Raw genomic sequence first — 16,597 nt, forward strand, 5'->3', positions numbered from 1 at the left:
ATTTAAATTTGACCGAAGATTTCACTGGACACACGAAGATAATTGTCTGATGTAATAAATGGATCTTGTGGTGAGATTGTTTTATCAACTGCTGATTCCAAGGTTGAAAACTTGACTTTGTGCTATATGGCGATGTCCATCTGTCTGTTTGTGTACCTCTTGCTCAAACTGAGATGTCTCGACAACTATTAAATAGGTTGCTATAAAAGTTGGTTCGGACATTATTATCTTCTTGAAGTAATGACACCACCTACAGCTTAAACTCAACTGTACTTTATTTAGCAAATAAGCCAATGTTAGCATGCTCACACACCAAATTAAGATGTTTGCTGTGTAATGTAAAGTTTAAAGCCACTAAACACCAGCATGTTACCACCGTCATTGTTAGCATGGAGGCAATAGCATTTAGCTTAAAGCAGCGCTATGCCAGTTTTTGTAAATGTTTTACATTGTTCTGTATTTTCCCTCTTGTCTGCTTAGGAAGTGGAATTGTGTCGACTCAACAGCCAAGAGAAGTTGGGGCTAACTCTTTGCTACAGAACAGATGAAGAGGATGATGTGGCCATATATGTCAGTGAGGTGAGTAGAAACCTTCCTCTTCAGGTTAATAGACATGAATGAATTGTGTTGAAAGTAGGGCTGGCTAATTCATTTTATTATATTTTCAAAGACGATTTGGCTTCCTTGAACTTATTAAAACAAGATAATTGAGACAAAACTATTATTGTGCTGGATTCTGTTTTTGCAATGTGTCTCTTGTTTTGTTTCCTTATAAAAAATGCGTCACACCCCTTACCTTTGCTGCTTGCTGTCCTTCCTGGACTCATTTCTCCATGCCACATGTACAGTGGGGCAAAATAGTATTTAGTCAGCCACCAATTGTGCAAGTTCTCCCACTTAAAAAGATGAGAGAGGCCTGTAATTTTCATCCTAGGTACACTTCAACTATGAGAGACAGAATGGGGGGAAAGAATCCAGGAAATCACATCGTAGGATTTTTAATGAATTAATTGGTAAATTCCTCTGTAAAATAAGTATTTGGTCACCTACAAACAAACAAGATTTCTGGCTCTCACAGACCTGTAACTTCTTCTTTAAGAGCCTCCTCTGTCCTCCACTTGTTAACTGTATTAATGGCACCTGTTTGAACTCGTTATCAGTATAAAAGACACAACCTCAAACAGTCACACTCCAAACTCCACTATGGCCAAGACCAAAGAGCTGTCAAAGGACACCAGAAACAAAATTGTAGACCTGCACCAGGCTGGGAAGACTGAATCTGCAATAGGTAAGCAGCTTGGTGTGAAGAAATCAACTGTGGGAGCAATTATTAGAAAATGGAAGACATACAAGACCACTGATAATCTCCCTTGATCTGGGGCTCCACGCAAGATCTCACCCCGTGGGGTCAAAATGATCACAAGAAGAGGCGGTGAGCAAAAATCCCAGAACCACACGGGGGGACCTAGTCAATGGCCTGCAGAGAGCTGGGACCAAAGTAACAAAGGCTACCATCAGTAACACACTACACCGCCAGGGACTCAAATCCTGAGTTGAGTTGCATCCAAAGAACACCATACCTACTGTGAAACATGGGGGTGGAAACATCATGCTTTGGGGCTGTTTTTCTGCAAAGGGACCAGGACGACTGATCCGTGTAAAGGAAAGAATGAATGGGGCCATGTATCGTGAGATTTTGAGTGACAACCTCCTTCCATCAGCAAGGGCAAGATGAAACGTGGCTGGGTCTTTCAGCATGACAATGATCCCAAACACACCGCCCGGGCAACGAAGGTGTGGCTTCGTAAGAAGCATTTCAAGGTCCTGGAGTGGCCTAGCCAGTCTCCAGATCTCAACCCCATAGAAAATCTTTGGAGGGAGTTGAAAGTCTGTGTTGCCCAGCGACAGCCCCAAAACATCACTGCTCTAGAGGAGATCTGCATGGAGGAATGGGCCAAAATAACAGCAACAGTGTGTGAAAACCTTGTGAAGACTTACAGAAAACGTTTGACCTCTATCATTGCCAACAAAGGGTATATAACAAAGTATTGAGATGAACTTTTGTTATTGACCAAATTATTTTCCACCATAATTTGCAAATAAATTCTTTAAAAGTCTGATGATGTGATTCTCTGGATTTTTTTTTTCTCATTCTGTCTCTCATAGTTGAGGTATACCTAGGATGACAATTACAGGCCTCTCTCATCTTTTCAAGTGGGAGAACTTGCACATTGGTAGCTCACTAAATACTTTTTTGCCCCACTGTATTTAAAACCGTAATCGCTGCATCCTCCAACTTCGGTTGCCGTGAGGAAGCCCCAACTTTTCACATACAAAGTTTTCATTCTCAAATAACACTGAATCATACCTCTTTTATCTTTCTCGACTCTGCTTTGCTCCTGGAGATACTGTAACAGAAATATATCTGCCTCCTGCAAGATTTCTATTGCCAACCAGCCTAGCTAGGGCTGCTAGCTTTTTGAAAAATTAAAATAAGAATACTCTCAGGGCAAAAGGTATATGCATATTCTACAGTTATACTATGCATATCTTTATTTCATTTCTTTGAAGTCTCACATTTACATATACTCTCTTTTAGAAACTGACAATTATCATGGCTAGATCACAGTGCCTTAGTAAAATGCCTAAACAACAGAAAAAGCTCAATTTCCAAGACTAAATCATTTGTGACATGTAATATTCATCTCCCAATGTATGATTTCATTTAGTATTCATGTGAGTGAAGCAGGTTTCTCTATGAAGTAAAGCTATTTTAAAATGTAACTCTTTAATCAACCACAAATGACATTATTGAACAGCATAAAGACACTGCTGGTTAAAAATAAATTGAGGAAAACAACAACAAAAAACACTCTCAGGTCTCGTCATAGTTAATACCAAAACTACTCCTGCATGCATGTATCTCTTGTTAGTAGAATATAAAATACAACTCTCTATTCTGCTCAACTTTCTCCCCATTCGTTTGAAGTTGACTCGGACCCTGCAAGGTGTTTGCTTTGAGAGCTGAGCAGAATATAAATCACTGGTCCGTGGCTCTTGGCAGATTCCTTAGGTGTTCATTCTGTAAAAAAGTAGGGCTTACAGTAAAGTGTGAGCTGCATTTAGATAAGGTGGCTGAATGTCACTGTATACAGGATGTGTTAGAGAAAGTATTACTCTGATCTTGCGTAAGAACTGAGAATACATCAACATGGAGTCAAGTACAATGCAAGGTCACTTTATAACAAGCTTGATTTCCCATCTTTGAAGCACTTGATGAAAGGCAACATTGTCTTTAATTCTGATTCCTAAGATACTTGTATTTCCCTTTGTTTTTATCGTGCCTCAGTGGTTAAATAATTTAGACGAACAAGTGCAAAAAAGCTTCATTTCCTAAGGTGTATACATGTTCTTTACCGGTTTAACTCCATTCACGGTCTGGACTTAATACCAGCATGCATAGATCAAAAGGCCTGCCTGGATAGGACACAGCATATAGCCAAGCTACACTCATTGACACTAACATTCAAAGATTGTAATATTTACTTCAGATAAAAAGTGTCTTCCTTGCCATTGTTTTAAACTCAGTCAGAAAACGACCATAAAGAGTCAATCTCTAGACCTTCTTCTTGTGTTCCATACATGTAACCAAAGCCAATTCACCACCCACGATGATATCTTCAACAGTTACTGTAATAGATTCCTCTATTTTCCTATAAATCAGTTTCCACTTGTAGGTCACTCAGGGTTTCGGTGCAGAAAGATTACCTTCAATTTCCCCCGTTCCCTGTATTCCTGTTTAGTGACCTTCCTCCCAGTTTAATGAGTGTTCCTCCGTGTAAGAGTGGACTATCATGAAGATAGAGTATCACAGCATCTTACCAGCTCCAGAAATCCTGCCTGTTGCAGAGAGTGAAAGAAATGGCCCCAGACACCGATTGATTGGCCGCTGAAAGTGTCCTGCCCCCTTGTTTACTGGCGTTAGTTACAGGAGGAGCAGGTGCATCATGTATCGGGGCAGAGTAACAGGCTGTTTATGCTCTATGCAGAGGCTGGTGCTATGTAAACCTGCCAGAATATAACAACTAAGGCGGGCGCTATAGAGTACTTAAATGATAAAGGTGATGCTCAGGGGGAAAATGGCTTTGGAAACTGACCAGGCAGCTGCAGGAAAGGCATTTGACATCCAAGGTCTTCCCACGTCAGCACACCTAGTGTGTGTTGCTCACATTACTAACAACAGTCTAGACATGTCTAGTATCTGGGTGATGTCTATATAATGAGTTAAAACATCGCCAGGCACTCTGATACTCTCGCATGAAGATTGCAAGTCCATTATTTTGTTCCCTCTACCTTCACAGATCTGTCCAAACAGCATCGCCGCCAGAGATGGACGCATCAGAGAGGGCGACCGCATTTTACAGGTATAGTAGGACCCACTCTCTCATGGCCCCCTCTACACCAGCTTTCATTACATTCAACATAAAAAGCTGCTTTTATTTTTGTCCGACTCAACCACTGTCTCCCAGCACGAGAGCCCATTCATTCTTAATGGCAGCACATTAAAGGGGGAACATGCCCCCGATGTGACTGTTAGGGGGAGAATAGCCCCATGGCTGTTTTAGTTACAGACTCAGCACCAACAGGGGTTTTTAAGAGTTCTGGTTCAGGATGGCGCTGTGCTGCAGCTCACTGCCTCCTGTGGGACAGCTGAGAGGCTATGACTGTTATTAGCCCCGAGCTTCATCTCCAGGCCTGAGATCATGAGGATCTGTGCTACAAACCAGCAGCAGCAGTAGTTAGGGGCTGAGGCTCTATCGTGTTTCCTCTGTGGGTGAGGGCGGTAATTATTGTTTTTGTTTAAACAAGTAATAGCCTCTAATTGTAATGTCAAGCATATTATTATTGTTAAGGCAAACAATTGCCTATTAATAAATTAAGAACAACATTAGCATTTGCCTGCTGTGCATTAAGCCTCCAGATGAAAATAAAAGTATGTTTACTGCATTTTGTGCTCTGTTTGGGTCACCAGCAACTCCCGAGGGAAACATAAGGCTCTTTAGTTTGCAAGATGCTTCGTATCTTCACCAGCACTTTTCACTAACTTCCCAGGTTTATTAGAGAATCGTTATGCGAACCATTCAACCAGATGCATGATCAAAAGATGGTGTTAAGTGTAATTCACATGATCTCATATTAAATGTTTGTAAGAGTTGGCCATGCTATGGAATTATGTACTGCTTGTTTATAGTTAATAATACAGAAGATAAGGAACTAGAGATGCACAAAATACAATTTACTCGTCTTACTTATTTTAATTCTGACCTGCCGAATCCAACTTATTTTAGTAAAAAAGAACATTATGATAAAGTACTAAAGTTAAGGGATTATTCTGCCCAGGTGATTATTAAGCACTGTTCAATACTAATAGTATACTGGTGTCTACCCTTTGTGTGACTGATTTGAGCCGGGGGGGGGGGGGGGGTGGTGTGTGTGTGTGTGTGTGTGTGTGTGTGTGGTGTGTGTGTGTGTGTGTGTGTGTGTGTGTGTGTGTGTGTGTGTGTGTGTGTGTGTGTGTGTGTGTGTGTGTGTGTGTGTGTGTGTGTGTGTGTGTGTGTGTGTGTGTGTGTGTGTGTGTGTGTGTGTGTGTGTGTGTGTGTGTGTGTGTGTGTGTGTGTGTGTGTGTGGCCGTCCACCAGTGACAGGGCCATTACTCTGCCTGCAAAAAGATGGACGCCCCCTGTCAGTGGCCAGTTAATTGTACGGCTAGATGCATGTGCGCTGCCGGATACTTTGGTGAACACAACAGCTCTGTCCGCCCCCGGCCACTGTCCCATTCATAATCACTGCTGTGTCCTGCGCCGTAATAGAGAGCATCGCAGGGTGTTTACAACTTTCCTGGGGGAAAAGGGCATTATGTGCATTGCCACTTTTATTGTGGTACTTTGTTATTTATAGGAGCTTCTGTATTGGATTGTTTGTGCCTGTGTTCAAATACTTAAATGTTTGTCTTCTGTGTGACTTTATTGTGACTATGCATATTGTATTTGTCGACATGTTCAGATTAATGGCCAAGATGTACAAGACAGAGAGGAAGCAATGGCTGCCCTCGCCAATGACGACAGTAGGAACATCATACTGCTGGTTGCCAGGCCTGAATTGCAGGTGAGAAATGACCACAGAGTAACATCACGCTGACATACTTTTAGCCTCTGACTTAAACACTTATTGTGGGCCGAACATGAGTAAAGGAAGCATGCAATCCAGAGAGCCCTGAAGGTTGGTCTTTTCCATTAAAGTATATTTGCTCAGAGTAAACCTTAGCAGTCCAGGGTAGCCAACCCTCCCCACCGACAGAACCCCTCTTAGTGGAAGCCACCTCTGAGACACCTCATCATATTTTATTTTTATGTAGCGCCACTGTAATTGACTTCCAACGGTAAGCCATAAAAGCTAATGGCATGCTAATGTGGAGTGAGTTCAGGCCCAAGGCCGATGGCGAATAAGTGAAAGGACTCTGCTGCAGTGCAGATGAGCCAGCAGCAATAGTAGACTCTTTGTAATTAAATGTGTCTCTCAGTAGTAAATCTCAAGTCTTCAGATATGGATCCCATTTGGTTCACATCAAGCAGACAAACAGATGATGGATGGTGTGGAGCAAGTAGGTCAAAGGTGGCAGTCTTATGTCTATTAAATTGTATTGGCTTGATTTTAAGATTACACCATATGTTTTAAAGATGAGGGGATGCCTTTTGTTGCTTATGAAATAGGGACCTATATATCAGTCAAACACCATACCATATTAATGCTGGTGGCTTCTTTATTTTTTCTCTTCAGAAAATCGTATTTGGGCATCCATTTGGAACGCCCCACTATTTGTTTTGAGACACAAGCTTTAGGCTTTGACAAATAACACTCGCCCCTGTCTCACTCTCTCTCCATATGTTTTCCTTTTTCATTCACCCTAAGCTGGAGGAGGCCTGGCTGGATGATGAGCACAGTGAGTTCCTGGAGCAGCTGAAGATGGAAATGTTGGAGGAGCAGCAGAGGGAGGAGATGGAATTGGCTGCCTTACAGGAGGAGCAGGAGAATGAGCAGGTCAGACAGCGGCAACACATTTGCTTTAACTGGATTAGCGAGTCTATAACAAAGCTTTTTCTGTCTTGGGTTAAGACATTTCAGAAAGCTTTTTGCTCCGTTCAATAGGAATAAAGCCTTAAAAGCTGAAAGAAATCTAAATAATTTGATGCAACCTTCCTTTGATTGAAAGACTATACTACCCATTGTGAACATCCTACAGTTAGACGGGCCAGTAATTGCTTTGACTGTATTAGGTCATTATTCACAATCCATATCAACTTGTTAATTGAATTGACTACAGACATACTACAGCGGATGGCAGAGAGGAAATCAAACTCTTCATTGACTTTCTTTGCAAAACAGGCTTTGCCCTTTTTGAAATATTAATAAAATAACGATTATGAATATTTATGCAAGGGGACCGTTGAAACATTTCAATTCCAAACATTCGTTAATCATACTTTAAAATTCTGTTCTGTTGAGAGAATAGCACGCTACACAAATCGATATAAATACAACTTCAAAGACGAGGCAGAGAGGAAATAATCCCTAAAGAAACAGAGCTGTACAACAGAGTTTCACACAACAGCACATGTAATCCTTCAGGAGAATACAGAATAGGGTTGTTCTTCATGAACTCTTCAATCTTGCTGTTTTTGTTGTTGTTTTTGTGTCCTAATTCCATACAAAGGAAGTCAAACATGAAACTATTGGTAAATACCATAGTACCATTCTAAGTTCATTACGACATATGCGATACGTTTGATCACTTGAAGCATACTTGCAAATATTTTTGAAAACATCCTTCTACCCAAAACAGGCTTTGCAAAAGTTAAATATGATAACTTTAGGGACTGGTGGCGCAGTGGTCTGTGCGTTTGATCATCAGATCAAGGGGGTGTTGGGGAATTCCAGTTCGAAACCCGCTCCCGCCCCACTGCGTCAGGCCGTTGTGTCCTTGGGCAAGACACTTCACCCGAATTTGCTCCTGTGGGTATTGTCCACAGTAGATGACCATTACATGTATGATCTGTATGTGTAATGTGTATTTGTAAAGCGCTTTGAGAGTCTTTGATAAAGCGCTATAATAAATATAAGGATTATTATTATTATTATTATAATACAAATCCTTATGTGGATCATTAAAAGAAAGAAGACTATCATAGTGCTGCATGTTTTATAAGTGCCGTATATCTATAAACATGTTTTACAGGCTGCTCTTGTTCCTCTTATTCTTTCAGATGAGAGCAGAAGATGACAAGCCCACCTGCTCAACACTCCCCCATCATAAGGATAACGTACTAAGTATAAAGGACAGAATGGAAAGCTCGGAGCACAATGTCCTGGCACACATCCAGAAACGTTTGTCCCAGTGCCTGAGAGACAATCGGGACACACACCGTAGCACCGGCTCCACGCGGCTGGAGGACAAAGACGATGAGGACGATGATGAGTCGGAGGGGGATCGTTTCCAGCAACTCTTGGAGCTAAAGTGTCAGATCCGTAACAGCGGTGAGTACGACCTGTTCTACAGCCGGCGCAGCACCATCGAGTGCAGCATCGGGGAGCAGGGCGGTGTGCAGCACGAGCTGCGGATGCTCAACGACGAGCTGCGCAGCATCGAACTAGAGTGTCAGAACATCATGCAGGCGCACAACCTTCGTAAGGGCCAGCAGTCTCCCTCCACAGGACACTCGGCCCCCTCCACTAAAAACCAAAGCCTCAATCGTAGTGACCCGTCCAGGGGTAAACTTATTGACATTAACGGGAGGCTGGAAAAATCGGACAAGGACAGCTCCAGTGCCTATAACACGGCGGAAAGTTCACGAAGCACCCCTCTGGCAATGGACCGCTCCCCGGAGCACTCACTACAGAGGATGGTCAGCCTCACTAACCAGAGGAACCTCCGCAGTGGACTTGCCAGTGGCCCTTCTCTCAGCCCGAGCCCCATCCCAGAATACAGTGCTGCAGTCCCAGGGAAAAGTAGCAGCCCTGACCACAGCAATCATTCGAAGTCCAACCAGACTTCTCAGGCTGAGGAGGAGAGCAGTGGGAAAGTAAAGTCACTTGCTTCCCAGATTCCATACTTCTCTCCATCCCACAGTTCCCAGCAGAGGCAGGTCAACATCCCCGCACATGCGCGCCACTACCAGAGCTACATGCAGCTGATCCAGCAGCACTCAGCTGTTGAATACGCTGAGAGCCAGCTCAGCCTGCTCAGCGTCTGCAAAGAGCCTCAGATGCCCAATAATGAGAACAAGATGGAGTGGAAGGTCAAGATCCGCAGCGACGGCACGCGCTACATCACCAAGAGGCCTGTGAGAGACAAGATCCTGAGGGAGCGAGCCCTGAAGATTAAAGAGGAGCGCAGCGGGGGAATGACCACCGATGATGATGCAATGAGTGAAATGAAGATGGGGAGGTACTGGAGTAAAGAAGAACGAAAGCAGCATCTGGTCAGAGCAAAAGAACAGAGGCAGAGACGAGAGTTCATGCAGCGCAGCCGGCTGGAGAGTTTAAAGGAGAACCCTCAGAGCAGCAGCGAGGGGCGCAAGGAGGTCAGCATTATTGAGCTCAGCCATAAGAAGATGCTGAAGAAACGCAACAAGAAGATCCTGGACAACTGGATGACCATCCAGGAGCTGATGACTCACGGTACCAAGGCCCCTGAGGGGGGGGCTAAGGTGCACAACGCCTTCCTATCAGTCACTACTGTATAAAACTGACACTCACATTCTACCCCATGCGGTATAATATACTTGCCTCGTTCAATGTGGCGTTTTTATGAGGACAATAGGAATATTTTTCACACTTTGTAACCCAAAAAGCATTTTGTAAAGAATTTATCAGTGTTGTCATGGCATTTTCTTCATGTTTTTTCAATATTGTTTTTCACATCACTATGCGGGGAAAACATTTTCTATGAAATGACGACTATATAATTATTTTATTACTTATAAACATTTTTATCTTTTCAATTCTATTTTCATATTTATGTTACGTAACCATATACTCAAAATGGTTGAATGTCATATTAAGAGAAGTTTATTGTTTTCTTTTATCTATTATGTTAACTTGCAACACAAAGTGAGTCAGTGGGTCTCGTGCTTTTTACTTTTATCTTTCATTAACAGATCTACTTATCCTTTAAAGCTGAAATATGTTTCTCTCTTAGTTTTGTTAAGAGGAATTATGTTTCAGACTACAGGACTTAAACATTGATTGGAAATCTAGCAGTCTAACACTCAAGCACAGATATATCGGCAAATGATGATAGCCTAAGTACGTTTTACAAAATAAAAGTTTAAATGAGGTAGGTTTCAGCTTTAAAAGGACATAAATATCTTACATTCCAATCCTAGTACTGTATATCGTTTTCATGATGAAAGATTGAGCATAACTGCGGCAAGAATGTGTTTAATACCTAAAATGTTATGAATTTGAGATAAATCCAATGACCTAAAAGGAAAGTATCCAGTGTTTCACCGCTAACTGCCATAGCTCTTTTGTCGGATGAATCCTCAAAGTTTCAGAACATTCAACAGTGTAAATTGTTAATACAAGCAAAAGTGTCTTGAGCCAAAAACTCAAATAACTTCTGCTGATATTTGTATTATCAGCAATTTCATGAAAGCATTTAAAAGTGAAATACCTCATTTTAAAGTGAAACTCTTCATATGAACAGTGCTACACTGACGGGTCAATGAAAAAATACTTAGTGCATATTCATGGTGTCCACAATGTATACTGTACTGAAGATTGGCTTTAGTGCAAAGTAACAAATACATAGTCCAACATATTCAAACGAATTGCCAGCTTTGTTTTTATGTTTGGCAGCTTTGGGTAAAAATAATTTGTATTAAATGTTTTATTTGGCAAATATTTAATTTCCTAGTACCTATTCAACTACAGATGGACCTGCTCATAGCTTGTACGTACCGTTTTTTGCATCATCAATATACACCTTTACTCAGCCTTAACAGCAAAATGGTAAGTTTGAGTTGCAAACTGATTTCATACACAAACAGTCTGGATATCTCTGTGCACTCAGCCTTATAAATACATGTATAATTCAGTTTTTAGTTCCTGGAAAATAAAATATAGTCGTTACTTATGTTAGAGTTCACATTAAACATGTGTTAGGATGATTGCCACTGAGCAGGACTCAGAACACAGCATATTAAGTTCATTTCAAAAAACTAAACTGGTTAGATGAATGCGTTGCCATTTATCAACCGACTTTATCCAGTTACATGTACAGTATCCTCATTCGAAATGCCTCATTTTTAACTGAAATATTGTACATTTGAAATTTTAAACTGAACCTTGTACTTGTTTTAAGTCAATGTCAATGGTCTGATTTCAAGTAATGCTTAGTTGGCACATTTGTAGCCGGGTAAAATGTGTGATAATGGTGATCTTTGGAAAATAAATGATAATAAATTATTGTTTTTTGGTATATCATCGCACTGGATCATATTTATTTGTATTCACAAGTTTGAGGAAGAACCAAATCTGCCGTTGCACTGAAGCTGCTGTCAGGTCCATGCACACTGAACTCTCCAAGGATTTAGCACACAAATTTGGTGATTAAATTATGTTGCTTTGTTGTTTAACAAATCCTTTTACAATGTGACTTTGGAGTGGTTGGTGTGAACAGTGTGAAAGTGAACAACAGCAACAATCTGTGCTCTTCTTCTAGTCTTCTATACTGGAGGTGTTGCTAAATGGTGTCATATCACAAAAGTTAACAGTACAAACTACAAAAACGACATCAAGTCGCCCTGGGGTATAGAGCAGTCCGGTGATGTACAAATGAATTACTTGTTGGATGAACACGTGTTCACCTCAGATATCTCCTTAAGAGTGACTTTTTTTCACTCTGCTGTGAATATGTTAAGTGATTAAACAGAAGGGGATTTCAATTAAAATCATCTTCCACTTGGACGGCTTTGTGTTCATTAAAATGGATCAACCACTTAATCATTGCTATGGCCCTGTCATATGCAGGGGAGAGCACTGGGATACTCTGGTTCTCTGTATTATCTCAAGTTGTCAGTGTGCTAAAGCTGAGATTGGATTGTCACGGATACACTAGTGCCTGAAGACTGTTCTGTACTTCTGTGTTTCAATTTAACTGAAAACTTGTTCCATTTTACGAGACTGGTAAATTATAAAAAAGAACCAAGTCTTCCTGATATTACTATACATGTTTCCTTTTCGGTGGAAATAGTGCTTTGTTACCCTGAGGCATTATGTCTGTTTTTTGCAGAGCATTTATTTTCACTGATTGTTTTTTCCTTTTCATATTTGTATTTTCTCAGACTGGCCTGTGAAGAACTCCATCCAACCCCTTTGTTCAGGCTGTGTATCACTATGAAAGCACTTCCAAATGACTCTCCACTTTATTAACATACAGTTTATAAAGTGTTATAATGCCAGAGGACATTTAGTGTGATTCGAAGGTTGAACGTTAAATCTGTGGCTCCATTTATACTGCGACCAAACACAAGTTGATATTGAAAAGTAGACTCCTGCCGTCCCCCGAGCCCATTCGCCATCCCCTCATTTATTAATTATTCAGTCAATGGACAGAGACAATTTAAATGCCATTGAAAAGCCATGGAGTAAAAAGTGCTGTGAGTTGTACCAACCAACGGCAGAACTAGCCCGAGTGCTCGCTAGCTAATTAAGTTCATCCCTAAGCCCCTGAAAGACCCAGTCAGGTGTAATTAAAATGGAGCCTGTGACAGCCATGGCATTTGTCAGAGCTCCCCAGCAGTTTAAATACCAGCACTGACAGAAATGTCAAACAGATAGTAGTGGCTCGTCTCCTCTTCAGTGCTGCACTCACACAAACACACACACTGAACCATTGCCTCGGTTATGAATGCTCGTTGATAACCTTTAGGATTCCCTGAACAGCAAAAACTACAAATTCTCTCCCATTATTCACAGAGGGATGTCCATATTTATTGACATACAGATCTACTCGACATGTCATGGTGCAATCTACTTCATAGTGCCTCCTCTCCTTAATCTCAGAGGCTCGGAACAAACTGGTAATTGCCTCGGATCATGCGTCTCTCGATGTCACTTTAGAAATTGATGGCAGCTTTGATCTTTGATATCATAACTGCTTTGTTGTTATAATTGGCCGTATCATGCCAGCTGTAGCTCTGTGTGTATGCAGGTGATATGGACAGACTGCTACTGCTGAGCCAGCTGTTCTGAAGGAATATGCCTCTATCAAGAAGACAATATCAAGTCCGCAAATAGAGGATTATGGGGCATGGAATTACCTAACAACTCATCACAAAGTCACCATGCTACAATCCCAAGAGAATAGGGGATGTCTGAACAAAGGTTTATTGACAAACCATCCAATAGATGAGATAATTGAGTCTGGACAAAAGGAGGTGACTAACCAACTAACCAATTAACCAACAAACCGACTGCTTTCCATCCAGCTATGCTACTAGCATGGCTAAAGGACAATGTTAAAAACTACTGTCGCTTTCTCTTGGACAGATCTGAAATGTTGAACAATAACAATGCAGTATTTTTATTATTTTTGCTCAGATATTCTTTCTTTACATGTACTTCAAACCTCGGAGGATCTAGGCTGCAGAAAAGTTGAAAACAGTGGTGCATTGATCACTTCAGACTACAGTAAGTTGCCTCATATTGCAATATATAAAAACATTTTTCTTTTACCCACGGAGGTTGGTAATGCAGACATTCTCATACAAACAAGTTGAGAGCCTCTGGAATTTCAGTTATGCTGTAACAAACAAGTGTGTTTCACATTCAGTTCACTCTTTCCAGCATAACATCATGCAGAAATAACTGGTTTATTGCCAAGTGTTTAAAGCCAACTGTGAATGTAATACCGAAGTTACACAAGTTAATAGTTTTAGGGGCTGCAACTTACAGAAACCTCTCCGTGGTGCAGCCTGGGAAACGCTGGCTGAATGAGATATACATCCAAGAGGATATAATCTGATACTGCCAGTAGGCCAATCTCTGTACACTTACCTACGCAATCGAATTGATGAAGATGCCTGCCGGATCTCGACAACGTCACAGATACCTGCCCCTCTCTGGACCCGCACTGTCAATCGTCTCAATCAACATCGAAGGTTTCTCCGGATGCAAGGCAGAGATACTGGCAACGATGGCCAATCGTTTTGACATACTCTGCATGCAGGAAACCCACATCGGCCCTGCACAACACCGACCTACCATCCCTGGAATGAAACTGGTCGCTGAGACCCGACACAGACAGTATGGATCAGCTGTTTTCAGCAGACCAAACCTCAAGATTGAGGAAGTCTGGACCCACACTATGGAAGGAAACATGAAAACCATCACAGTTGCCCTCCCAAATGTCTCTGTCACATCAGTCTACAAACCACCCGCAACCCCTTTTCTGTATACAGAACTACCAGAAAGATGCAAGAGGAGATTCCATATCAGCATCGGCGACTTCAATGCCCACAGTACATCACGGGGCTATGAGAACAACAACCAAGATGGAGATGAAGTTGAGACCTGGGTTGAGTCCAAGCACCTGACCCTAATCCATAACGCTAAACTACCCAAATCCTTCCACAGCGCCAGATGGAAACGAGGATACAACCCAGACCTCGCCTGTGTAAGCAGTGACATTGCATCCAGAACTGAGAAGGAAGTCCTGGACCCTATCCCCCATACCCAGCACCGGCCAATTGCCATCAGCGTTAGATCCGCTCTCCAAGCAACCACCGTCCCATTCCGCAGGAGGTTCAACCTACAGAAAGCCGACTGGTTGTCATTCCAACAGGAGATAGAGCATTCCATATCTAACATACCACCATTTCCCAATAACTACTCCAACTTCACAGACTTGGTAAAAAGGTCAGCCAGACGTCACATACCCAGGGGATGCCAGACACAGTATATTCCTGGGCTATCAGAAACATCCAGCGACCTGCTGAAAGCCTACTATGAGGAATATAATAAGGACCCTTTCTCCTCTACCACCATGGAACTTGGAGAGACCCTGATCAGTGAAGTTGGGGAAGAACGAAGGAAAGTCTGGAAGGAAATGATAGACCACCAATATGACAAATAACAGCAGGAAGGCATGGACTACAATCCGCCGTCTTGGCGAAGGCCACACCACACCACCCATAATCACAACGGTCACAGCAAACTCGGTTGCATCACAGCTGGTGGCCAAAGGCCATAACCAACACCGCCGCCAACCCACAGGAGAACACCATCGCACAGTGGTATCAGACCAACCATACCAGCCAGCCCTCTCACCAAACCCTTCGACATAGAAGAACTCGAAACCCGGAAAAGCAGCAGGGATTGATGACATACTGGCAGAAATGATACAGCACCTGGGACCAAACGCAAAGACCTGGCTCCTGGAGATGCTGAACACATGTATAGCACAAAAAACCATCCCTCCTGTCTGGAGAAAGGCCAAAGTGGTTGCAATCCCCAAACCCGGCAAAGACCCATCATCCCCAAAGAGCTACCGACCCATTTCCCTCCTCTGCATAACTTACAAGCTCTAGAGAGGCTGCTACTCCAACGCCTCATGCCACTCATAGACACCAAGTTGACTAAAGACCAAGCTGGTTTCCGTCCTGGCCGCTCCTGTGCTGGACAGCTACTCAACCTCACCCAACACATTGAGGATGGGTTTGAAGAAAAACAAATAACTGTAGCAGCATTCATAGATCTTTCTGCTGCTATGACACTGTCCAACACCGTACAATGGTCAGGAAACTACTGGACATGACTGGTGACCTGAATCTGTGTCAACTTCAAGTCATCAAAAGCCTCCTCAACAACAGGCGCTTCTACGTCCAGTTAAATGACCAGAGGAGCAAGTGGAAAGCCCAAAAGAACGGCCTCCCACAAGGTACTGGCCCCCCTCCTGTTCAACATATACACAAACGACCAACCATTACCCCCAGAATGCCAGCGTTTCATCTACGCAGATGACCTCTGCATCACCACCCAACAAGTAGACCTCCAGAAGATTGAGCCTGTCCTTGAAAGTGCCCTCCAAGAAATGTCAAGCTACTACAATAACAACCAGTTTTGTGCAGACAGTCCTGCCCCTCCAGACAACCAAACAAGCAGCAAGGACCAACATCTGGGAAGATGAATGTCAAATAAATGACACACGAGCTCTTGAATGGCTGGACAGAGGAATCACACCAACGGAAAGTCTCGCTTGTGGCCACGACCTTGGCTGGATAACCTGGAAGTCACTTAATAGACTGCGTGTGGAACAGGGGAGGTGCAAAGCACTGATGAAAGTGTGGAACTACACCACAGAAGACACGTGCAGCTGTGGATCAGTGCAGACAATGTCCCACCTACTGGAATGTGCCGATGCCCCCCGGTGCAGTCCAGAAGACCTGGCAGAACCTACCCCATCAGCTGTGGCCTGTGCCCGATACTGGCAGAACGACATCTGAGATTGCTACGGACTCGAAGAAGGAGAAGTTTT

At 42.6% G+C, this 16,597-nt stretch overlaps 1 protein-coding gene across 2 annotated transcripts in view; it reads left to right on the forward strand.

Moving 5' to 3' along the window:
• The window catches only part of LOC117447501 (PDZ domain-containing RING finger protein 4-like), a 122,135-nt gene extending 110,596 nt beyond the window's left edge, over window positions 1-11,539 (forward strand). For both annotated transcript variants that reach the window (XM_034084209.1, XM_034084210.1), the window contains exons 4-8: window positions 481-579; window positions 4,362-4,424; window positions 6,064-6,165; window positions 6,970-7,098; window positions 8,322-11,539. In XM_034084209.1, the coding sequence (XP_033940100.1) occupies window positions 481-579; window positions 4,362-4,424; window positions 6,064-6,165; window positions 6,970-7,098; window positions 8,322-9,800 (1,872 nt within the window). In that variant the 3' untranslated portion in view covers window positions 9,801-11,539. The remainder of the gene's footprint in view (window positions 1-480; window positions 580-4,361; window positions 4,425-6,063; window positions 6,166-6,969; window positions 7,099-8,321) is intronic.
• Window positions 11,540-16,597: the final 5,058 nt, after the last annotated feature.

This window comes from Pseudochaenichthys georgianus, chromosome 6, assembly GCF_902827115.2.
Source record: "Pseudochaenichthys georgianus chromosome 6, fPseGeo1.2, whole genome shotgun sequence".
In the NCBI taxonomy this organism is placed as follows: domain Eukaryota; kingdom Metazoa; phylum Chordata; class Actinopteri; order Perciformes; family Channichthyidae; genus Pseudochaenichthys; species Pseudochaenichthys georgianus.